Source organism: Gymnoscopelus braueri (genome assembly GCF_963280865.1).
Source record: "Gymnoscopelus braueri genome assembly, chromosome: 9".
Lineage (NCBI taxonomy): Eukaryota > Metazoa > Chordata > Actinopteri > Myctophiformes > Myctophidae > Gymnoscopelus > Gymnoscopelus braueri.
Window position 1 is genome coordinate 13,953,604 of NC_137610.1, and position 25,686 is coordinate 13,979,289.

Consider the following 25,686-nt stretch of genomic DNA (forward strand, 5'->3'; position numbering starts at 1 on the left):
TATATAGACTTTAAAATGATATATATTTGTTTAATTTACAAAAAAAAAAAATCATTTTTTTTCCAAATTTTTTTCTTTCTCTTCCCCACCACCAGGGGTGCTGCAGCACCCTCAGCACCCCACTTCTCGCGTCCCTGATGATGTCGCTCACTCCGCTTCCCAAGGACGGGACCTACGACTCCTCAGCGATTCATCCCAGGCCAGTCGATCAGGGCCCAAAGGAGTGCGGCCAGAGGTCAGCTGATCGAGGTTGACTGGAGTGCGGCCTCTGATGCCCACACACACACTCCATAGATTGACCCTCAGCTCCAGACCTCCACACATGCTCTTCATACAGTTCCTCTGAGGGGAAAGCAGCAGTAGTGAAGAATGCAGCCATGACGGCAACAGCACTCTAGATCCTTAAGATCCCATGCAGTCCCAGACGAATGACGATGACTCCTCACCATCACTCTAGGACAGAACCACTCCATTAACAGTATAAGCAAATAAATGAAACAGATCCCTTAAGCATCAATATCTCAAGCTTACACTACAAAATGTTTTTTTTTCCTCTTTTTTTTTAAACTTAATTTCCATGCTCAGAGCCTTGGTCCTGCCGACTTACGCCAAATGTAGCAGGGGGGGCTTTTAAAGGGAATAATATAGTAATAAAGTATACAATGCCTACTAGACTACGCCACCTTTTTCTAGAGGGAAGGTCCTCTTTAACAATGAAATGCACAGGTTCGTGTAACCAAGGATGAGCATGTAAATAAGACAGAATGACTATAAAACTAGAAAATGTGCTCCTCGGAGCACAGGTCTCCGCCAGGCGAGGTGGTAAAAGAAAGTACTGTTCCTGATTAATCCTGTCTTACCTATTTATATTACATATTGTGATGTCACGTGAAGCTTGACCAATGTTAGCTGTGAGCGGACGGACACACACACGGACGGACAGAGGGTAAAACATACTCTCCACCATGCCTTCGGCCTGGCGGAGACAAAAAGGCTGTTTATTATTTTTCCTTCATAGACATCCTTCATGAATATCCAACATTCCTTCATGTACATAAAGTATTCAAGCTTTTAAAATACACACTAGACTTAAACCCAACAATCATATAAATAACCAACACATACAATACCATACATTGGGCTGGCGTAACAGAGGAGGAGAAGGAGCACAGCAGCATGGAATAAGGGCATACTTTTTACCATACTTACTAATTCACCAGGCGGCCAATATGCCGATACATTTAGCTAGGGATTTGAACCCTGGTGCCCCACGTAAGTACTGAAATGTTTACCACTGATCATCTATTGAGCATGCCTCCTTGCTCAGGGGAGACACTGGATTTTGAACTTCAGGCAGTACCACTTGTTAACCAGTAGTGGTCCCACCAGACCACAGGATTTCTCAATAGAAGAGCAGGGAGACCAAATACAAACACAGTAGTGGTACTGTATTATCATACTCTAGCTACCATACAGATTTGAGAAAATAACATTTTATTCACTGTAAACGTTACAAAGTGAAGCTTTAAGAGAGAAAAGTGTGCAGACAAGAATGTCCATCCAAGCATACAATGGCAAATTGACGAAGTGCAAAGGCACCTGTGGAAATCCGTGTTGTTAGGCATGCATGTAACGGTTTGTGTTGTGACGTCAGACCAAACCTCTGGTATACGAGAGCGAGACATTGATAGATATTGAAAGAGAGGTGAAAATATACAGGAGGCGAAGAGGGGGAGAGAGACATAAAGTGTAAAGAACTGTCATACAATTGCGCCGTCATGAAGGACATGGACAAAGTCCAGAAGAGAGCAAGATATCGACTACAGCTGCAGGAGCAGAGAGAGAAGAGAACACCAGAGGTAGACAACCCCATTCGTAACTGTGAGATCATGATCAGGGATCTCCGAGCCAGTCTTCTAGACTACAGACCACTTATTAAAGTAGATCACAGAAAAGACCGCAGAATATGTGTTTGTGTGAGGAAGCGTCCACTGAACAAGAAGGAACTGACCATGAAGAACCTGGATGTGATCACCATTCCCAGTAAAGACATGGTGATGGTTCACAAACCCAAACAGAAGGTGGACTTGACCCGCTACCTGGAGAACCAGAGCTTCCGCTTTGACCATGTCTTCAACGACTCCACAACCAATGAGGTGGTGTACAGGTTCACAGCCAGGCCTCTGGTGGAGACCATATTTGAGAGGGGCATGGCTACCTGCTTTGCCTATGGACAGACAGGAAGTGGAAAAACACACACAATGGGTGGAGATTTTTCTGGAAAGAATCAAGATTGTTCCAAAGGAATCTATGCATTAACTGCTCGGGATGTATTCCTCATGTTGGATAAACCCAAGTATAAGAGGTTAGAGCTACAAGCGTGTGCAGCCTTCTTTGAAATCTACAGTGGGAAGGTGTTTGACCTGCTAAATGGTAAAGCTAAGTTGAGGTTGTTGGAGGATGGTAAACAGCAGGTTCAGGTCGTAGGACTACAGGAGAAAGACATCCGATGTACAGAGGATGTTCTCAAACTCATAGAAGTGGGAAACAGCTGGAGAACATCGGGTCAGACGTCGGCCAACGCTTACTCTTCTAGGGGCCACACTGTGTTCCAGATCATTCTACGGAGGAACGAGAAGATGTATGGGAAGTTCTCACTCATTGACCTGGCTGGGAGTGAGAGAGGAGCTGACACGTCCAGCGCGGACCGCCAGACTCTTTTAGAGGGAGCAGAGATTAACAGGAGTCTGCTGGCACTAAAGGAGTGCATCAGGGCAATGGGACACAACAAGACTCACACTCCCTTTAGGGCTAGCAAGCTCACTCAGGTCCTCAGAGACTCCTTCATTGGGAAGAACTCCCGTACGTGCATGATTGCAACCATATCTCCTGGTATGATGTCATGTGAAAATTCCCTCAACACACTACACTATGCTAACAGAGTGAAAGAACTGACAATTGGCCCCCAACCAGGTCATGGAAGTGGTATGACCCAACATGCACGCAGGCAAACAAACAGAAAGAGCTTTCTGATGAGAACTGTCTAGGTAGCTTGCCACAGAGAGATGACCTCAAACTGCTCTGTGAGCATATTGAGGAGGAAGTGTCTCCTCAGCTGTTTACCTTCCATGAGGTGGTGTCTCAGATGAAGATGAAGGAATAGGTTCTATCTCTATAGGCTGAGTGCTGAGAGGGTGAGTGTGGATACATGACCATATTGCGATATCGGAGACACCTGCTGTTGGACAGAGAGCTTGCCGGATTTGATTGGGGCGAGTGGACTTTGGTGGCCAGACATACGTGGGTCCGACCATTCCGACGTCGCCGGATTTGACCCGGGGCGAGCGTGTTTTAGGGGCGACCATTCTTGTATTCGTGGAAGGCACTCAACTCAGGCTGCTAGACATGACAGATGTGGTTGTGTATGGAGCAGAATCACAAGGAGCATATCAGTATACGCCACAGCCGGTATGGCAGCCATCACTGACCTGCAACTACACCTGGAGAAGTGGACTTAAGTTTTCCAATTATTTTGAACGTTACCGCCTTTTTCTCCCAATTTAAGTTGGTCTGCCAATTCCCATTGTACTGTAATCCCTTGTCACAAATTGGTCTGCCAATTCCCATTGCACTGTAATCCCTTGACCCTTGTCACTGCTGATCCCTACTGGTTGGTTCCTTATTGGGGAGGGTGTAGATGAGCACGTGTCTCCTTCAATACATGCAGTGGAGGACAAAGTACTCAACACCAGTAGGCTACTTGAGTCAAATAGATATTCCTGGTCAAATATTATTCAACTACAAGTGAAAGTACTTGCTTAAAAAAAAAAGTATTTAAAAGTACATGCTTTAAAAAAATACTAAGTATTCAAAAGTATAAATTACAAAGTTTCGTATTTCGTTTTAATATCAATGCATTGCTGTGCGGAAATGTATACAGTTTTGAAAGAAAAAAAAAGATTTCAACAGCTCACAATCACAATGCGTTGCATCGTGGCACATTGTGAGCTTGTAGATCGGCTATTTTTACTACTGGAAATAGGGCTCAAGTTCATGATGTACTGTATTGGAGTCAAAAGTACAATATTTGTCTTTGAAATGAAAGTATCCAAAAATATAAATAGGCCTACTCAAGTAAAGTAGGCCTACAGATACTCAAGAAGTGTGTGTATGTCATTGCTGTTAAGCAGAAACCTTGTTTCTCCATGTTTCACCCCCCCCCCTATAAATTAATGCCTCATTTGTATACTTTGTTGTATGACTGTCACACAAAATGAGCTACACATAAAATATAGTACTGCAACAAAAATAATTAATTGATCAAAGATACACACACACACACACACACCCACCCACCCACCCACCCACCCACCCACCCACACACACACACACACACACACACACACACACACACACACACACACACACACACACACACACACACACACACACACACTATTTTTAGAATCACCATTTTTTTCACACCATAACCTGGAAGATGTCTTAGTCGGTGGATCTGTTGGTAGGCAAACTGTAGTGGGTCCAAAGTGCTGGGAAGATAGGAGCAGATGTACTCCTCCTTGACTGTAGCCTCTCAAAGCATACATTACCATCGAGGATCGCGGTCAGTGCTACCGGACAGTAATTGATGATGTAGAGGTGTTATTGGGCACGGCCCTGGATAATCAGTGGTGGACCTCTTGAAGCATATAGGAGGGACCATTGACTGGGCCAGAGATGTTAAATAATGGTGGTAGATCATCATCGCAAGAAGACTGGGCACTAGGGAAGAGTGGGCACCAGGAAAGGTGGGCACCGGGAACACTGGGCACTAAGGGAAATGTGGGCACCTGTAAGAGTTGGCACTTCGGGGTGGAGAAGAGTGGGCTCCAGGGAAATCTGCGCACCAGGAAGACTGGGCACCTGAATTAGGACTTGTGTCCACAAGTGTTTTATTTTATTTTATTTAGCATGATGCTTTGTTGTTGGTAGGCCTAAGTGATATTAAACTGTTATTTTAACCCCCAAACACAACACAACAATGAGGTCAAAAGTACACTCCGCTCTTCCTAGTGCCCAGATTTCCCTAGTGCCCAGGCCAGAATGTTTTGGTGCCCAGTGCTGCCCACCTTTCCTGTAACAGACAGACTAATGCTATGGCTGCTGAATCTGTTTTGAGCGTAGAGTTTGGTCTTGAGAGATTAATTACCAACAGACAGACTAGTCTAGTGTGTCTGTTACCTGACAACCCCACCATTAGCCAATCACAGCGCGACCCACATCACTCCAGCTATGGGACATAGGCTACTCTACCTTTTCGCTGGACACTTAAGTTCTGACATATCGGTTTAAATGTGTGCTGTCGTGTTGGTCAACGATCAGCCAAACTTTTCCTTACCCAGCTGCCATTTTGATTTAATAATTTGGTAGTTTTTTTTTGGTTTGCCTTCAAAAGTACACAATTTAATGGTTGTCCAAGCTTCAGCCTGCAGGGTAAATGACATTGCAGCTGAGAAACGGTAGCTAAAGCTGGTGTTACACCCAAATTGTTGGCCTATAGAAGTATGAGTCCAGGCGTCGCTGTTTCGCAATGTTGGCTAATGCGCTGTGTTTTACAGCCACAGCAACAACCAGACGTCCAACAAATCTAGTGCTACTACTGTGTAGTTACTACTACCAGTGGTGGAGAGTAACTAAGTACATTTACTCAAGTACTGTAGTTAAGTACAATTTTGAGGTATTTTTTTTACTTAACTGGAGTATTTCCAATTTTCTCCATCTCCATGACTACATCTCAGAGGCAAATATTATACTTTTACTCCACTACAATTATTTGAAAACTTTAGTTACTAGTTACTTTGTAGATTTAGATTATCATTACAAAACATACATTACCCACTTCAGCCTATATATAGCCTGCATTTCGGCCATTTGAAAATAGCTGATCTACGACAAGCTCAGTTAGCTCACAATGCTTTGTGATGCGACGCATTGTAAGTTTGTTGATCTGCTATTTTCAAAAGATTTTTATCCATTTGAAAACTTGTGAAATGGGACACTCTGCATAATGAGTACTTTCTACTTTTAGTCCTTTAAGTACATTTTGATGCCAATACTCTTGTGACAGAGTATTTCTACACTGCGGTATTGATACTTTGACATTAAAACATAATATATATAACATAAGTAAAACATTTGAGTACTTTTTCCACCACTGAACAGAACAGTAACTTCTTGGGGGGCACCGAATTCGCCAGGTCGCCGATTTCGTTGTAACAGCGGGCCTCCGGTTGACCTGTCAGTAAGCGCGCCGAAGAATCGCTGTTCCTTGTGGTGGATGACGAGAGAATAAACGACATGATGGTGCAGTCACTCGTCTGGTAGCTAAACAAATCCCGTTAGCATATGTATATACACGTTAGCCAGCTCGCTAGCACGTCCGCCAGCCCTAAGAAAAGGTAGGTCTGAATCAGGACGATCTGTGCAAGTTAATACATGAGGCTAAATAACTGAGACATGACATTACCATTTATGATGATCTGCTGTAACGTTATGTGAAGTAATGCTAACGTTGTTTGAGATGGTGTTGAATTGGCAGATCAGCTAATTTGCGATATTTGTTTAACGACTCAAAGACAGCTGATTTGTTGTTTTTAGCCCATTAGAGAGAGAGGCCTGGTCATAATAATAACTGATCATGATGTAGCAGTGGATGAGAGGTAAATCCCTGAAGTGCGTACCTTTAGCTAAAGCACCTGTTTGTTTAGCCAGCTGTCAATCTAGGTGATAGGTAAAATTTATGTTAGACAAATACAACTAAACGTAACGTTTGCTATTGGGGAGTAAGCTCACGTTACGTTATCCCGTCTTTGAAACATAAATGGTAGTCTACTAGCTCTGGTCCAGAGCGTTAGCGAGTTCTCTCTAACGCTCTGTTAGGAGCGGGGCTATTCCCATGGACTGAAAATTCCACTACTGTGCGAGATCTCCAATTTAGTAAAAAATAAAGGAAACTGTTTCGCTTCTCATCGAAACAAAGGCTGTTTTGTGTTGTTGAAAGACTATTCTCCACGGTGGGAAACGTCTCAGGACCCCACCTTCTCTGTATAATACACTTTTTTGGGCAGAACATAAAATATGTTCTCCAGAGGGGTTTACTCACCTGCGCCCTCTACAGATTTAGTCAGTGGTAATTTATATTGACCAGCTCTGTAGAGGGCGCAGTGGAGCAAATCAAATTATTTCCATCCGGCGGACATATTTTATTTTCTGCCCCAAAACAGTGTATCATGTAGAGAAGGTGGGGTCTTGAGAGGCTACCCACCCTGGAGAATAGACTTTCAGCAACACATAACTGCCTTTGTTTCAGTGAATAGCAAAATAGTTGTGTTTATTTTTTTACTAAAGTTGGAGACCTCGCACGGTAGTGGAAGTCTCGGTCAATGAGCAGAGCAGTGCGCCTGGCAGAGCGGTAGAGAGAACTCGCTAACGCTCTGGACCAGAGCTAGGTAAATCCCTGAAGTGCGTACCTTTAGCTAAAGCACCTGTTTGTTTAGCTAGCTGTCAATCTAGGTGATAGGTAAAATGATGTTAGACAAATAACGTTTACTATTGGGAAGTAAAAGCTCACGTTACGTTACCCCGTCTTTGAAACCTATAAGGGTACTGTAGCCTACATGATACGATGACGATGATGTTTATGAATGTACCCTTTCTTGTGCAGGGTGTTATCTACAATTTAAAGGTCTTTTTACGGTTTAAATGCATCTTCAATTTAAGCCATGCCCATCATGATCATGGGGTTTACTTTACGAGATAATGGAGGCTAGGGTGAGGTCAAGTCCATTGAGACTGACGCTTTACTTTGGCCATGGTCATATACAGTAATAAACCTTTATTGCTTTTAGGGTCTGTCGAGGTCAAGGTCACTGCCTGGCAGCAGTGGTCAGGGACAGGTCCTGACAGCATCAGCATGTTGTGTGATGTGATTGCTCTTTGTTGTTGATGTTGGCCTAGCAGTAAATGACATCATTCTAGTGTACTGTCTGTGTAGTAACCATTATGTCATATGATTCCCTGCCCCGTTCAACTCATCGATCAGGCTCATTTCATCTCCATGAGTGCACACATTGCATATGCAGGGATATCCCTATCTTTTAATGGTGTTTGACTTTTATCAGTTTATTATCATCATTATATGATCTCCTTCTTTACTGCTGTAACTGCCATTAACAACTGAATTTCCCCCACGGGATAAATAATGGTCTGATCTATCTATTATCTGGTAGTTCATTTTGACAGCCCATGCCTTTGTGATGTATTTTCTGTGAGTGCACACATAGTCACAGAGTAAGCTTGATCATTTCACAGGCTACTCACAGTTACTGACTGAATTAGAGACACCGCTTCCTGCTCTTTGAGTAAATTGGAAGTCCTCAGTAACACTGTAGTTAAACTGATTCTCCCGGTGGCTGTATTAACATTGCAAGATGACAGCGCAGTTTAATGGAAAAGATTCTCTTTACATTCATCTCCTTCTCTCCTGTTTTATCTCTTGAAGGCATTCTCTCCATAGTGTGAAAGAGAATGAGTTAGGGCGTTTGGTATGAGTTTGTGTGGAGTGGTTGTGTGTGGTACGATTGTGGTGAGTTTCTGTGCTGATCCTCGTCTTCCAGGCCACATATTGTCACAGAGGCAAATGTCTGACTGTTCAACAACAACTGACTGAGGATTTTACTCCTTATTCAGAAGTAAGAATTCTTGGAACTAGGGATGCACGATATTGACATATCCTATAACCGATTAATTGCATGGTCAAATTAATCAATACAGATACCGATATTGCAATACAAGTTTCCAGTAGGTTTTTCTTATACCTATTATACTGTATGTACAGTAACTATGATTCTGGGTGCAGAAAGATGCAGACTTGAAAAAAAAATGCATTGTTATAACCTGACACTGAACACCTACACTCTATTTCCAAGTGTCTGCAGCATTCACTATTGAAGGAGATGAGCACAAATTAGTTCAATCAACTTAGCAGAGTCAATGCTTTGGAATATTACCAATGCATTCAATGAGCACACATAATTCATGCGTAACAATATCAGTACATGATTTTGATATTGGTTCGATCCCAATATCAATATCCCAATATCGGTCGTTGACCGATACCGATATGATGAACAATATATCGTGCAAATCCTACCTCATGTCATCTTTTTTATTTTATTTTAATATGCTCATTGCATCTCAACATGCTCTTTGCCTCTAGTCTGTGTACACCTTGGCATGAGTATGCAGTCAGCAGGTAAAATGTATTTGATTAGGCACAGATTAGGACATGTTTATTCAACTCTGAATGAACATTCTTAAATTTTATCCTGTTATTACCATATTATGGTGCTCAGCATAACTCAAGCTAAGCCTAGCACCCATGGACAGCACTTTCTCAGCTCTTAAAAACATTTATGTGCATATTAAACAAGATCACTTGTACTTTCAGTGAGCCTACCTTTGCTGTTAATAATGTTTTACTTCCCATTGTAACAGTGATCATATCATACCACTAACACCACCATCACCATCTTTCCGCTTCCAGCTTGAGTGACATAAGCCATGTTTTGGAAGTTTGATCTGCACACGTCGTCCCACCTGGAGGCTCTGCTGGAGAAAGAGGATGTCACGCTCGCTGAGCTCATGGATGAAGAGGATGTCCTGCAGGAGTGCAAGGCCCAGAACCGCAGGTCAGTTTGGCATTAGCTTAAGCTTATTGGCTTTGGCGTTACTAATGGAAAACTACTGTACATAGCAGTTGTGCCACAGAGCATTTGTTCGGTCACAGGGGTCTCTCCACCTCTTTAGTAAACAGAATATAAATACATTTTCAGGTAGTTGACAACATTTAAGCCAATCAGGAGAGAGCACTGAAAATGCATTTTCTGTTTAATAAAGAGCTGGAGAGACATGGGAGACTGATTTTACTGAACAAACACTCTATAGCATTGAGTACTATCAGAATATAGAGCTATTTAACACTTATTTTAACCAAAGGAAATCACTTACCCTACCTTTAACTTGTCTTCATGGTTTGTAGGCTCCTCCTGTTCTTGTCTCAGGATTCCTCCATGCAGGAGTTGCTCCGTCTCATCACTACAGAGCCCCCTGCTGGCGATGAGGAGACAAAACGCTTCAAGTAAGTACCACTGTTTTCAAAACATCATCTAGAAACATTATGTGTCTGACCCACTGACCTGCATCTTCTTTTTGCTTATTTGTATAATGATTGACAGAGGATGTGTAGAAATCACCTCATAACCGAGGGACCAAGCCAATCAAATCTTTCAATGATGCATTGATTGTACAGTGTCAAAATATAGATCTGTTTGCTGAAATCAGTCTTTTTCACCTAGCTTAGCGTTGATGGACTTGTATGTTCATTTATCACAGGTATGCAAACATAGCCTGTGAGCTGTTGACGTGTGATGTGGCGATGATCAATGATAAGTTAGGTAATGAGGAGCCCTTACTGGAAACTCTGTATGCCTTCCTGGAGCAGCCATCCCCACTCAACCCCTTGCTTGCATCTTTCTTCAGCAAGACAATTGGGAACCTTATCTCACGCAAGACTGAGCAGGTAACACACACACAACGTCACACAAAGGCATACTTCAATGCAGAGTAAAGCTACGTGCATACACTTGAGCTAAGGCAGCTGTATTTTGAGCACTGTGGTGCATTTTGACTAATTTCTGGCAATGAGAGGTTCACCTACATTCACATAATGCAAAATTCTTCTCTTGGGAATTTGTCTCAGCTATGGTGCCTGCCAAGTTCTCTTTCTCCTGACAGGCCAGCGCTTAGAATGTTCAGCTAGTGTCTCACAGCTTTGTACAAGGAATGCAAATGCAAATTAGCTCTTCATCAGTGATCTTGATTCAACACGAGGCAGTGTTTGAGTAGTCGAGTTGAGATTCACACTGTCTTAGATGTGAGTGTGTTTGAAATCTAGCTTCTGTTTTAGTTTAGTTTTTTCTTTCTGAATGATGTTTACTTCAGGAATTATGTATTGTGTATGAGTGGGTCTTTGAGCTTTGTACTTTAAGTGATGGAGTTTTCCCTGCTCTCTGGTGTGGTTCTTAGGTGATTAGTTTCCTACGAGGGAAGGAGGGGTTTCTTTCCCAGGTCCTGAAGCACATTGACACATCAGCCATGATGGATCTGCTGCTGCGTCTCATCAGCTGTGTGGAACCAGTTCCTCTCAGACTGGAGACTCTCAATGTAAGACTCTCAATGCATGTGTACGTCTTTATTTAATGTCATAAATATACATCACCCAAGAACTCATTATCCAACCTCAGGCACAACATCATGATTTGCCGGCCTTCAGCAACAGTGAGTGGAGGGAGTTGGTTGAAAACACAGCATGACTGTTTGAAATCTTGCTTGAAATGACCAAACCTTATAATGAGTATTAGTGTGTGGACCAATTAAACGATAGTTGAAAATGGGTGAAATGGTCATTTAAGACAGGGCAAATAAAGGCTAGGTATGTGACAATATGGAATCTCTTTCCACAGTGGTTGAATGAAGAGAAGCTGGCCCAGAGACTCATAGAGCTCATTCACCCTGAGAGAGATGAAGAGGTAGAAAATATGTATCTGCACATACAGAATCTTAAATTGACCAATTTTCTAGACTGGACCTGTCTTGTGCGTGTTTGCTTAAGTGTGTGTGTGTGTGTGTGTGTGTGTGTGTGTGTGTGTGTGTGTGTGTGTGTGTGTGTGTGTGTGTGTGTGTGTGTGTGTGTGTGTGTGTGTGTGTGTGTGTGTGTGTGTGTGTGTGTGTGTGCTTCAGAGGCAGTCCAACGCAGCCCAGACTTTATGTGACATCATCCGTCTGAGCAGAGACCAGGCCAATCAGCTCCAAGAGAACTCAGAACCCGACCCGTTGCTCTCTGTACTGGAATCGTAAGTAACACAGACACACATGTACACATGTATACTTGCACAAACTCTCACTTAACTGGACGTTGTATCCACTACATATTGTATTTGTTTCTACAGACAGGCGTGTGTGGGGCAGTTGTTGCAGAACATGTTTTCGGGCAAGAGGACCGATAGCTGTATCATCAATGGCATTCAAGTTCTTCTTACCTTACTGGAGATCAGGAGGCCTGTGTGAGTGATGGTGTCAAAACAGACATACTCAGCTGGTGGCTACAGTACATGTGGATACATTGTATCTGACATTGACATTGTGCCAAATAGTTGTGGTGAGTAATCCATCCAACTTGATACTGGGTTTTATGATCTTGTGTGTTTCTGTATGACAGAGTTGAAGGCCTGATGGATGCTCAGGGATTCGAGAGAAGTTACACTGTCAATAGCAGCATTCTACTGGCCATCCAACCCCAGCTCAAACATTTCCACCAACTGCTGCTGGAGCCACCCAAGGTAAACAGTAAACAAGGATTGAGCATTATAATAGTTTTCTCAAGAGCAGCATCAACATTTTTCCTGATGAGGAAGTCCTTCATAACATGTCCCACAGTCATACCATACATTCACAAATTGATTATAATGAACACATTGGGCCTCATTCGCTAAGCTGTTCGTAAATAGTGTGTAAATAAAGTGACTAAAGGGGTGTTTATTTTCTCTAAGCACAAATTGACGCGCGATTCACGAGAGGGGGTGTAGAGCCCTGATATGTGTGTATCGCAAGTGTATGGCATGATGAATCTCAGCTGTCCGTATTTGAGAAGCGTGTTCACGAGTAGATCATTTGCATTGCTCCACGCCCCATTTAATTCCATAAATAAAGTATCCAACTTCAAGCTGACTTCATCCAACGTGAAACCAACTTCACCGTGCTGAAGAAATTCAACTTCGTCTCTTGTCAAAAAGAACACGCCGTCACACCACCTTTACAACTTGTAGCCTACATCTTTTCTGTCTGGAAGCGAGTCCCTCGATTGCACGATGGATCAGCTGAACGTTAATAAAGTAATGCTCTCATTTGTAATGAGAATAAGAAGTTTACAAAGTTTAACCCCACAACCAAATAATAGGCTGATAAAGGATAGGATATTATTTAAGCCTTTTCTACTGAACATTGCTCACCTTTACTGAGGTAAAAAGAAAGATGATGCTGGAGTTCAGGGCATACTGGAACGCTGCAATCCGATAGACTATGGACCAGAGCTTCATTGATTACTGAGGGGAAATTCATCTTTTGGATAAACTTACGTCGGAATGGGGAATGATCTGTTCTGGACACAGCTAGATTTCGGCTATTAGGCTATTATTGTGTGATCAATATATTATAAATTAATACCGCGACATTGGAGGCGCGTCTGTTGCCTCCTGCGACATTAAGGCATTAAGGCAATGATTTTTATTATTTAGTGAAACTGTGTCCGAGTCGGCCGACACTGCCAAACACGCAGAGGGACCTAACAATTCAGCTCTAAATGCAACTGATGAATACATAAAAATTGGTTTCAATTTGTATCATATATATAATATAGTCTACATCCAAGCAATAGATTGTTTCAAAAAGTTTCTTGTCTTTTACAGTAAATGTGTTGACAAATGTTGGGCACATGAATATTTTATTTGATGTTTCGCACTATTGTTATTGATTTTGCATGAAGAATGTCATTCTAATGACATATACGCAAGATTTGGTCCCATGTAAGTCTGCCTCCAAGCAGACATGAGAAAGAGTGGTTGTCCGTCACAATTCACGGTCAAATTTGTTTGGATGAATCAGACTCTTAGCGTGGAAAAGTGCCTAAATGCCGATAAGTACAAAATATGTGTGTAAACAAGCTTAGTGAATGAGGCCCATTGTTCTAGCCATGTTTTTTATAGATTTGTCATGGCGTATTTCTAGTTCTGAATCAGTAATTTTTTCCCCCACAAAAGTTCTAGAGCAGCATTTGGTGCTCTTTACCTGGGTCGGGAACTGCTGTTGGTTTTCTATCCTACCAGAAAACAAACAGCACTAGCTTGGTGTCCTTGTCATTGTACTATATGTAGCTGTCCAATCAGGGACTGGTCAGGCTTGGTTTGCCTTAGGAAATGCAGCTAATTTCCAGGTAGGATAAAAACCCAGCAGTACTGGGGGACACGCAGGACCAGGTTGGAAATCACTACCTTTGACAATTGGCACTCAATAACACGCATTTTGTAAAAGCTATTGTGTCGTGTATGTTTCTTGTGTGTAGCAAAGGCCCATGCTGACGTCGCTGGGCGTGCTAGAGGAACCACTGGGTAACACGCGTCTCCACGTCGCCCGACTGGTGGCCTCTCTGTTGTACACCAGCTCTTCCAGCCATGCCGCCGTAGCACACGAGCTCTGCCAACTCAATACTATGGACCTGTTGCTGGTGAGACCGGCAACATACAGTCACAACTGATAATAACACATTTATAATGACAACTTAAGTGTTAAGTTTACACAATAACATGAAAGAGTTAATAGAAAGTACAATAAAACAATATTAAGTCCTATAGAAATGTTTCAAAGAAGATCAGACTCGACCAGTAGTATAACACATGTGACATGCTGGGTTCGAGTACCGCTTTGGGGCTCTGTGGCACTTGTCCTTCTTGTTTCTTATCACTGTACAACTGAAATTCTATAAAGAAAAAAACTACAGAATGTTGAGCTTGTGAAATGTACACATTCTCCCCCAGGACTTGTTCTTTAAGTACACTTGGAATAACTTCCTGCACCTCCAAGTGGAGTTGTGCGTCGCTGCCATCCTTAGGCCTGCTGCCCACGAAATGAGAGCTCAGCCTGTGCTGGGATCCCAGGACCAGTCCAGTGCTCCTCAGGATGTTGTCCAGCAAGAGCCTCCGACTGCAGACACCCCAGCTCTCCCTGAAAACTCTGCACACAACGCCATGGTTTCTCACGTAAGTACTGTAGGTGTTACCGTTCAGCCAGTTGTATAAGATGAGTTGAAATTGTGAAGTGAGTAAAATTCCACACAAAGCAACAACACTGCAGTCTACACTACAGTGTGTCTAATGTGCATGTTGTGTGTCTCTCTCTCTCTCGCTCTCTCTCTCTCTCTCTCGCTCTCTCTCTCACAGCTGTTTGAACGCTGCCAACTTGTCCAGAGGATTCTGACTGCCTGGGAGGAGAATGATGTGATGCAGTGAGTGAGCTTGTGTGGTTGTGTTTTCTAACATTCTCTAGGCAATGTGTGTACTTTGCATGTGAACGTGCTGGTGTGGCTGTGTTCAGGACAGGGGGCGGGATGAGGAGAGGATACATGGGACACCTGACCAGGATCGCCAACACGGTGGTACACAACCTGGATAAAGGCCCCGTTCACACCCAGATTAGTAGCCTCATCACAGGTGTGTGTGTGTGTGTGTGTGTGTGTGTGTGTGTGTGTGTGTGTGTGTGTGTGTGTGTGTGTGTGAGTGTGTGTGTGTGTGTGTGTGTGTGTGTGTGTGTGTGTGTGTGTGTGTGTGTGTGTGTGTGTGTGTGTGTGTGTGTGTGTGTGTGTGTGTGTGTGGGGGTGTGTGTGTGTGTGTGTTTGTGTGTGTGTGTGTGTGTGTGTGTGTGTGTGTGTGTGTGTGTGTGTGTGTGTGTGTGTGTTCTGATACCATTTTGTGTGTTGTGTGGTTGCAGCGCTGCCAGGCGACTGTAGAGGGCGCTGGGAGAGCTTTGTGGACCAGACCCTTTCAGAAACCAACAGGAAAAACACTATAGACCTGGTATACATTTTCACACAAACACACATTTATATCTTTTGATCTATCAATATAAATATACGGTATATCTGAAATACTATTAGCATAGGATTCCCTATTTTGTCTTTTAAGACAAAGAAAACTCACTTTTTATAAACTACGCTTAAAGTGTTGATCCTTATGATCATCATATTAAAAATAACTTTTTCTCACTGTAATTTTTGTAGCACTTGTTTAGGTGAAGCAGTCAAAACTGCATGCTTTGTTTGGAATAGAACTGTAATCTATACACACTTGATGTAACCACCATTCACAAGAGGTTTCCAAATAGGCGATCTTCAGGAGAAACAGTTTATTTATCTATTTACAGCTTTAGCCATATCATAAATAAATAAGTTATACAAATTTTACTCAATGTACCTGAAAAATGGTGTCAATATTGTCCGAACATTGTATTTGTCGTAAATCAATCTTTTCTCCAGGGAGTATAGTGTAGAAGAATAATGCAAATAGCCGCAATTATATTTAGCATGCTGGATTACCTATTAAAGTAATACTAGGTAACGTTTTCAACAAAACTAAAGTAAAACTAAATTAAATTGTATATCTTTTGTGAGTGGCAAAAGTTTCACAACACCCACTCCATGAATTTCACCCCCGGAAGCCTTTTATTTATATATTTTCTATTGAACGCTGTCGGGGGGGACTTTCCCGGGAAAATGACGTCATCTGGCCGGAAAACGGAGGCGGAAATGCACTGGTTTCCTGTTTGGCCAGGAACTACCGCAACGGTTTCCTGTTTGGCCAGGAACTACCGCGCTAATAACAAAAAGGAACCTCACGCTGATTTTAAGAGAATGTAGGATTGGAAGATCGAAAAAGAACAGAAAAAGAAAGCACAGCTCATGGTAACTAATGCTCCACTGGCTAAGAGAAACGATCCGCAGATAGTATAAAACAATTAAAAGATCGCTTTTTGAAACGCTTCCGGCTTCCGGTGAAAACAAATGGAATTCTGGGTAATCGAGGACTACGGAAATTGTATGCAGTGACGGTAGTGACCAGCAGAGGTTGCTAAAAATCGTTATTTGTGAATCTGCATTGTACAACTTTAAAGGGATATTTCACTTTCAAAAAAACTTTTGGTCATTTTATCGTCTACTCAGGCTTTTGTGAGCCCCCCAGACCGTTTTCAAGTTGCTTGATTCAGTATTTAGATATTTGATATTCATTTTATCAGACACGCCCCCTTCCTATACAAACCCATTATAACTTCAAACTCCATTTTTAACCCGTTAGATTCGTCAAAAACACCCGTCCTTGGTTCTGGTGACTCACCCTGCCCTCCTAATACGCGAGGGGCCGTGTTTTTTCGATTACTTTTTTCATTTATTTTTAATATTTTTTTGGGAAAATGAAAAAAATTAAATACATTAAAAAAATAAAATAAAATAAATGAAAAAAGTAATCGAAAAAACAATGAAATTACCAAAAGTTTTTTTGAAAGTGAAATATCCCTTTATTTTCTGCAAGTTGATTTTCATACTGTACTGAAATGAACTGCTGTTGACCAAAGTATTCCGTGGTTTGGTCAGCAGCAGTTCCGTAGCAGTAATAGTAAGGCTAAACATGGCAAAATACTTGTATGTCCCTTTAACGGAATACAGTTTATTATCTTCTGTATTCATATTTAAATTGGTATCTATTTTCTGTTAATAGATATTTGAGTGTTTAAGTAAAATCTTTGTTTCCCTGTTCCAGCTCGGCACCCGTGGCCTGCGCCACTCATCTGATGATGACATGGAGAGTCCATTCCCCAAAGAACTGACACTGCAGCAGGTACACAAACACACAAACTGTTGACAGCTCCCATCTTAAATACTGACAACTTGGGATGCTCTGGTGGTTCAACTACCGTAATTTTCGCACTATAAGCCGCACCTGAATATAAGCCGCAGCAGCTAAATTGAATGATTTGTACATATATAAGCCGCACTGGACTATAAGCCGCGGGTGTAAAATCCATAGATTTAGGAGGTCCCCTAGTGGCCGTTAGCTGTAAAATCCATAGATAAGCCGCACCGTTATACAAGCCGCAGGGTCGAAAAATGGGAAAAAAGTCGCGGCTTATAGTCCGAAATTTACGGTAGTTAATGTGTCGATCACATGGATCACATACGCTTGGATCAGTTCCTGACTCTTTCTTAACGCGGTCAAAAAGAAACATGTCCCGGCAGTTCAGCGGTTAACTGCACACATTGTCCCAAACACAGCCCTGTGTCACCTCTCTGCCTTTGCCTTCCTGTCATTATTATTATTTTTTTGATATTTTTTGGGGCTTTTATGCCTTTATTTGACAGGACAGTTGGCTGACAGGAAATGGGGAGAGAGATGGGGGGTGACACACAGCAAAGGTCGTCGGGCCCGGACCACTAGGCCAGCGGGCGCCCCTTCCTGTCATTCTTTAACATGTTATCCCGACAAATCATTAATGGCATAAAAAATTATCCGTATTTTTTTTATTATAACCTAATTTGAGTGTGCGGATTGCTCTAGGTCTTCTCTGACTACCAGATCCAGCAGATGACGGCAAACTTTGTGGACCAGTTTGGTTTCAATGACGAGGAGTTTACAGAACACGATGACAGCATCGGGTAAAGTGATAACAAAGTACAATGTCAGTGTGGTGCTATTGTGCAATGTGCATGTGTACTAACAGAGCAAATTTTAACTCTTGTTGCAGTGCAACATTTGACCGGATTGCAGAGATCAATATCAGCATTGACGCTGGCCAGGACAGCGTGAGTACGGCCAATAACCTTCATTGCTTTCCTTCCAATGTGAATTGTATCACTTGTTGGTCTTGGGGTGGGTGTATACAACCACGTCTCTCCTCCAATACACACTTGTCACCTGCGATTTTCACCGGGAGGGCATAGCGTGTGCGGAGGAACATGCTATCCCTCCAGCCAACCTTGCTGAATCATACTGCTGCCATGTCACCCCTTCCCTTCCAATGGGGTGTATTTGCTTGACTGTCTCCATTCAAGTGTTGCTAACATGTGACTGATATTTAAAATATTATGCCTGTTATGCTGTGTTGTGGACAGGCTAACACGGCTGTGTTTGAGGCCTGCTCTAAAGAGAAGATACAGCCCTTTGATGATGATGAGGAGGACATCTGGGAGGAGAAGGAAATCGACTATGCAACACAAACCAAGTCCCGAAACAGGTCAAATACACCAACATGCAATCTTGTTTCAACTATTTGTGCTTTGTTATGTGTTGTGTATGTATATTTCCATGGTATGCATTTGTCCTGTCCTGACATAATCAAAAAAATTTTTTACTGTGCATGAAGGTTTGGTGGATCAAGGCTATCGCAGAGTGACACAGCGAACAAGGCCCAGGATGGAACACCGGCCTCAAACCCAGAAGCCTCTGTTAAGGCGATGGGCTCAGACACAGAGGAAGAAGAGGTGCCCAAAGAGTTCCTGGATCCTTTCTCCAGCCAGAGTCTGACCGATGCCTCAGACAGTGAGACACACTTATATCCTGTGTACATTTATAATGCTTTGATTGTGCCTCCCTTTGTGTTTGGACTTAAGCTGGAGTATATATCTTCAATTATATGGTGGGTGTGGTTTAGAGCTGGCTGTGCCATGCAGAAAAAAGTATTAACGTACAAAACGCCCAACCATGAATATTGCCAGACGATAAACACTGAATATCAATATATTGATTGATCGCGCGCGCGCGCGTGTGTGTGTGTGTGTGTGTGTGTGTGTGTGTGTGTGTGTGTGTGTGTGTGTGTGTGTGTGCGTGTGCGTGCGTGTGCGTGTGTGCAAGCATGCGAGCATGTGCATACTAACATGTATGCATGTTAACTCTCTCAGTGCCACGCCCCGAGATATCCAGAGTTTTTCCCGAGTACCCTCCCTGCCAGCACGAGAAATCCCGAGTTTTTACTTTTGACTGTGGTCGCGCTATTCTGTTTATTTTTCATGATCACTTTCGCTTCCTGACTCCTTCAGACTCATTGGGTTCCGGTTTCATGACGCAGATTCCGTTTCCGGTTCTCATTGTTTTCCCGCGGTCATTTTCGGCCAGAATAGGGAAAGTCACGGTTTTTCACACGGTATAAAAAACGAACGGAGAGGTCCACGTCTACTCTCTTTGGTCTGGGTGACGATCAGTCATCGTAGTCGTGTATCACATCGTAATTTAGCCCGATCAACGATTGTCAAAAATGTCAACATCCGGTTATGACCGGATGTGACGTGAGCCTGTTTGGGAGGGGGCGAGTGAGCCAGCGAGGTCATCAATGTGTCGATTTGTTGCTCTCTACTGGTAGAACTGTATTATGGGTTTAAAAACCCAATCAGATAATTTATTTGAATGAAAAATTACAAAATTACAAAAAACGCAAATTTCTGGCACTGGGGGAGTACTTTATGAAAATACTCTTGGCAGTGAAAGAGTTAATAGGCTGCAGCATACTCCAACCAAACATATATGCATGTATGTGTGCGTGTACAGCCATATCATGTTGTGTCATTTGATTTTGGTTGCAGTGTTCTCCGCAATGTGTCTCATATAGTTTGTGTGGTGCTCTGCATGTATGTACCCAGGTTCTGCCTGGGTAGCTGACTTTGGGGAGGTGAACTCCAAGGCCCCTGCAGCAGGAGGGGGCTTTGCAGCCTGGGACAGTGTAGCCCCCCAGCCTGCAGCCACAGAGACGGAGGAGAAAGGGTGGGCCAAGTTCACAGACTTCCAGCCTTTCTGCTGGTAAATCTGAGTGTATTATCACTGTGTGTAGAAGAGAAAGAAATTGAGAAAATGTTATATAACATTTTGAATTTGATAGAAGGTCTGGTATTACGCCAAAATCTGTAATGGATCACAGAACTAGTAACAGGGCTTGTTTTTGTGCATGTGTGCTGAATGTGTAATATTGAGGCGATGCACAGTCCTGTTTCACCATACACAGTCAATGTTATTTGTCAAACAATTTGTCATCACTTTCTTTTTTACCTCAGAGAGCAACAGCTGCTTCCCAGGCTACATGGGGGGGAAAAGTAACTTGGGCAACTTTCATCTGTCAGTGGAAATATGTATTGTCAGTTTCAGTGTCATCTTTTTTAACTTAGTAGTCACAGTATTTATATTCTAACACGCATGTAATCACAATTTGCGTAAACAAAATGATCACTGCTTCAACACCTTGCCTTCTTCATCCCACAAATTGCACCACCATGCCCCTGGACTCACCCTAACCATTAGCACAGTTACCAAAACTAAAACATTTACCAATAAACAACCCCAAAACTATACTTCAGTATAGTTTTACTATACTTCAGTATAGTTTTGCGGTTGTTTATTGGTAAATGTTTTCGTTTTTAGGTGGGGCCTGTACCTAGTGAATTATTTCTTAGCTCTAAATGAGGCCAGTGTAAGAACTGCAATGTTCTGCTATCCCTGGTCTATGTACAGTTATAGTTACAGTTATAGGACCACAATGGAAACAAGTCCCCAGGACTTTTTTGTGTTATCCTTTTAGCCAAATGTCTGACCTTGTGCTGTTTACATTTCTGACTTATAAAGTATTCAATCAATCAAACAAGTAGGTCCACATAAGCATGTCATTCCCAACTCTGGACTCCTGCTAGATTTGCTTCTTAACACATATTTTATGAAGGTCATCTGACTTCTCAGGTGTAATTGAGTCCCCTGAATGAGACCGTTAGTATGAAAACCAGTGGTACTCAGCGCCAGATAGAGTAACTGTCACAACATGTGTTCCCCAGCTCTGAGACGGGGCCCAGGTGCAGCTCTCCTGTGGACTCAGATCTCAGTGGCCCAGACAGAACCAAACCAAACCCCAACCCCAACCGTAAGTCGAGTCTACAAATGGGACACTCAGACAAAGGTCATTCCCTAGATAACTGTCATCTCCTTTTGCTCACAAGAAAAGATGCGGACTCCCTCTGTCTCTCTCTCTCTCTACAGCGTGTGTATGGAGCGTGTGCGTGGCAAGGAAAGCTCCCCTAGTGGCTTCGGACAGCTCTTCCTCAGGCGGCTCGGACAGCGATGAGGAGGAGGACAAGACCGAGTCTGTCTCTCTGGAGATGGTCACCACAGAGACCATCACCACGGGCGCCGGCAAGGAGACCATCCGGCTCACAATGGACGCCAAAAACGAGAGAGCGCTGTTCACCAGGTATACCCACATAGGAATTACACCCAATTTGTTTTCTCTTTGTCTTTGGGGATAAACTGTGTGTGATTGTTTGTTTGTTTGTTTGTTTGTTTTTTGCAACAATTCCCCTCTTTACCTTGTTTTGTCCCATGTTTCACGTGGCACCCAAACCAGAACCAATTCCTGTATGTCCTACATACTGGCAATAAAGTGTTTCTGAGTTCTTGAGTATCTTAAGGCTTCCTCTCCTTTTCTCCCCAAACTGCCCAATTCTGCTATCCCGCCTTTCCTATTTTCCCTCCTCTTCCTTTCCTGTTTTCCTCCATACCGTTCTGCTCCCCCCTTGACTCCAGAGTATTCACACCTGCAGTCAGAGGGTATGTAGAGCTCCAGCTCTGGAGTGTGGAATGCTTTCAGGAAGTCTTGGGGTCTAACACTTGATACATGCAGTGATCAGCCATTAATATTTCTGCGTGCGTGTGTGTGTTAGTACGCTCGCTCCGGCGTGGAGCTATGACAGCTGTGAGTGGGAGTGTGTGCGCATATGTGAGTGGGAGTGTGTGCATGGCATGCTAACCATGTGTATGGTTAAGGTGTGGTCTTAGTTGAGATCCAGCTGTCATCAACTTAACACATGCAGTTTGCTCACCATGGCCTGCTCACCATGGCCTGTGTTCGGATTGGCAACATTCTGAAGGGTTTTCCGCATTCTAGTTTTTATAATACTGTCTCCTTGCAGTGACGCAGACAAGGTGCTACCAGCTGGACTCTCTGCCAAAGACAAAGGCAAAAGTAGCGAGACAGAGAGTGAGAAGGGAAAGACGACTGGAGGACTCCCCAGCAAAACCACCACCACACCGACTGGTCAGTCGGCTGCAGTCACACAGTAAGTGTGTGTGTGTGTGTGTGTGTGTGTGTGTGTGTGTGTGTGTGTGTGTGTGTGTGTGTGTGTGTGTGTGTGTGTGTGTGTGTGTGTGTGTGTGTGTGTGTGTGTTCATGGGCGTGTGTATGACTGTGCATGTGTGTACATTCATGAATTGATTCATGAATTGAAAATCTAATAATTTTCCATTCCATTTCCTTGCAGAGAGACACCACCACCCTCTGCTAACGGACCGGTCTAATGCTGGGGTACAGAGACATGCACTTAACTTACCCTTGTCTTCATTCAACACACACCGCATTACCGCCTTCTCTTCCTGTTAGCAGTCCTCCCACACCTTTTGTCTGCATTCACAGAGATACAGGGGAATGGGAAGTTACAGACAAACTGGAGAGGAAAAAGCCCTCAACAACATACATTTTGAATACACAATGTGATGTGTTGCTGCTTTTTTGCACCCATGTCACCCATGCCTCAGTGACATAATCACTATAGGTCAGTGTAGAAGAGAGCAGTGGGCACCTTTTTTAAAACAAAAAGCAGTATTGCCCAAAAGACCCTCAAAGCCAAATTATGGTACATATTACTATTAACATTGTTCACCTTTTTTCATGGAACTTAACAAAATTCACTTTCATATTTGTAGTGATGAGGGGAGATGACACAGCGGGGGACATTGGTAAACTTCAGTTCCCAGAGCACCACTCCGGTCCACAACTGGAAACATTTGTGAATTCCGGACACTAGTATGTCAGCCTGTCGGTGCGTCCAGAATGCACCCCTGAGGTACTTTTCCAACAGAGAATTTGACTGTTTACAGCAGCAGATGGCAAGCTGTACGACGTGGCTAAGTTTACGAGCTTCCATGTCAGGCATGGAATTTCTCTCTCCCTAGTACGCTGGCCTGCGGGTTTCGTAGAGTAAACATTTGAATTGATAGTAATTTGAGACATTTTTCATAGCTCCCTTTGGCATATACATGTGCTACAGTATGAGAACCATTTGTAAATCCTCCTCAAATGTTTAGCCTTTGATCCAGCAGTGGAAGCAGAAGCGGTCTATTTTATCGGACTTTCGGAGCACACGTAGGTTTTAGATTTGAATTATGAACTCACCCTGGGCTTATCATGCTGTCTCTCGACTCATACCCTGCACCATCAGTCACTTCCCCCTCCAGCCTCGATGAACTTCAGGTAGTTTAGAAGTGTGTGCGCTGTTGTCATGTAGTATGTGTAGACACGTGTGCCTGTGTGCATGTGTGTCTGAGCTCTGTCTGAGGTGCAGAGTGTTTTCTCAGGTCAAAAGAGAGGATATATGTGGATATAAAGAAAGCAAAGCACACCTGTGTAACACACACACACACTCACACACATGCACACGCTCAATACACACGTGTGTACACACAACCATGTCCATACACGCACACGTACGTGCATGCACAGTGCACACATGTACACATAACCACACACACACACACACACACACACACACACACACACACACACGCACATGAACACATTAAGAACAACATAGAACTCCTATACAATGACGTGCGCATACCAGATCATATCACCCACAGAGCTGTTTAAATGTAATATTGTGACATTTGAATCTGTATTAGGTTGTGGCTTTTTCTTCTTGGTACTATGTTAACGTAATATAAATGTAAACAGTATATATATAAACATTCTATCTATTTTTGGAACAAATCTAGACGTATGGCAAAGCGGTTGTTCTGCGGGTGGCAACGTGTGTTAATGTACAGTATGTGTGTGTGTGTTGTTTACTGTTGAAATGAGGCAATAATGATGTCTGTGTTTTGGTTTGAATACCCCAGCATCAGTTCCTGTTTCCTCTGCTCCATGCTTCCTGCGTGCGGGTTTGTGTTTGGGGGCGTGTGTGCGCCTGTGTGTGCATTTAGAGTAAGTGGTTCTCAACCTGTGGGCCGGGGCCCAACTGGTGGGCCATGAGGGTATTGCTTAGTGGGCCCCCAAATAATTGTCCATTTTGTTTTTGTATTGATATAACATTACGTTAAAAAACAATGATGTAAAAGCAAAATGTCATGATATCCAAATTAGTTTTCATTGCGATAGTGCTAAATAAGAACTTAAAGTGTACTACGTTAGTTCCATTGGTCAAAGCCGGAACACAATCGACTGATTGATCTTAACATGCTTTGAAAAGGCACGCGGCCCACCCATCTGACTACAGAACACGGCCCACCCATCTGACCACAGAGCACGGCCCACCCATCTGACCACAGAGCACGGCCCACCCATCTGACCACAGAACACGGCCCACCCATCTGACCACAGAACACGGCCCACCCATCTGACCACAGAACACGGCCCACCCATCTGACCACAGAACACGGCAACCGATTTTCAAGTGGGCCCTGATCCAGAAAAGGTTGAGAACCACTGATTTAGAGTGTTGTCTGAGTTATACTTGGTCGCTCACTTTTGTCACGCATTGAAAATGGCAGATCTATAAGCTCAATACGTGTCGCAGCGCGGCGCACTGTGAGCTTGTAGATCTGCTATTTTCAGTGCACAACTCCGGCACGCAGCAAAGTATAACTCACCCTTAAAGCGGGCACTATGTAACTTTTTATTTCATGAATAAAATATAATTGTGTCCAATCTGTATGGTAGAGTATGTTAATACGATATGATATAACTTATACAATTGGGGGGGGGTTGTATTTTGTCTCCCTGCTCTTCTATTGAGACGTTTAGATCGTGTCAAAGGTCATGTCTCACCTAGACACAGGATCTGACACAAAGTTTGACCTGAAGGTCAAGATTCAATGTATCCCCTGAGCAAGCAGGCAGGCTCTATTAGCTCAATGGTAGAAATTTCAGCACTTGCGCAGGAAATCG

General features: G+C 43.2%; 1 protein-coding gene and 1 pseudogene across 6 annotated transcripts; both read left to right on the top strand.

The window, feature by feature from the left end:
• Positions 1-1,778: 1,778 nt before the first annotated feature.
• On the top strand, positions 1,779-3,163 carry LOC308092187 (kinesin-like protein KIF2A; annotated as a pseudogene). The gene has a single exon. The product of its transcript is annotated as a kinesin-like protein KIF2A (transcript).
• A 3,121-nt stretch (positions 3,164-6,284) lies between these two features.
• Positions 6,285-25,450, top strand: ppp6r2b (protein phosphatase 6, regulatory subunit 2b). 5 transcript variants are annotated; one of them, XM_080438445.1, is made up of 27 exons: positions 6,285-6,458; positions 8,561-8,750; positions 9,605-9,749; positions 10,100-10,198; positions 10,453-10,639; positions 11,146-11,283; positions 11,583-11,648; positions 11,860-11,972; positions 12,069-12,182; positions 12,338-12,458; positions 14,237-14,398; positions 14,709-14,930; positions 15,111-15,175; positions 15,265-15,380; positions 15,658-15,743; positions 17,481-17,558; positions 18,276-18,373; positions 18,463-18,520; positions 18,830-18,951; positions 19,081-19,256; positions 20,351-20,507; positions 21,527-21,612; positions 21,729-21,939; positions 22,272-22,295; positions 22,658-22,804; positions 23,006-23,049; positions 23,448-25,450. In XM_080438445.1, the coding sequence occupies exons 3-26, from the start codon at positions 9,622-9,624 to the stop codon at positions 23,040-23,042; spliced, it is 2,811 nt and encodes a 936-aa protein (XP_080294571.1). In that variant the 5' UTR covers positions 6,285-6,458; positions 8,561-8,750; positions 9,605-9,621; the 3' UTR covers positions 23,043-23,049; positions 23,448-25,450. The 5 variants fall into 5 exon arrangements, with proteins under 5 accessions (XP_080294571.1, XP_080294572.1, XP_080294574.1 ...); XM_080438446.1 differs by having other exon boundaries at positions 21,527-21,606; positions 23,006-25,450; XM_080438448.1 differs by having other exon boundaries at positions 20,351-20,471; positions 21,527-21,606; positions 23,006-25,450.
• The last annotated feature ends 236 nt before the right edge of the window (positions 25,451-25,686 follow it).

Coding starts and splice junctions, on each gene's coding strand:
- ppp6r2b (XM_080438445.1), top strand. CDS start 9,622: ATGTTTTGGAAGTTTGATCTGCACACGTCGTCCCACCTGGAGGCTCTG. Junction 19,257..20,350: donor TCTGACCGATGCCTCAGACA/GTGAGACACACT, acceptor GTATGTACCCAG/GTTCTGCCTGGGTAGCTGAC. Junction 20,508..21,526: donor GACTTCCAGCCTTTCTGCTG/GTAAATCTGAGT, acceptor TGTGTTCCCCAG/CTCTGAGACGGGGCCCAGGT.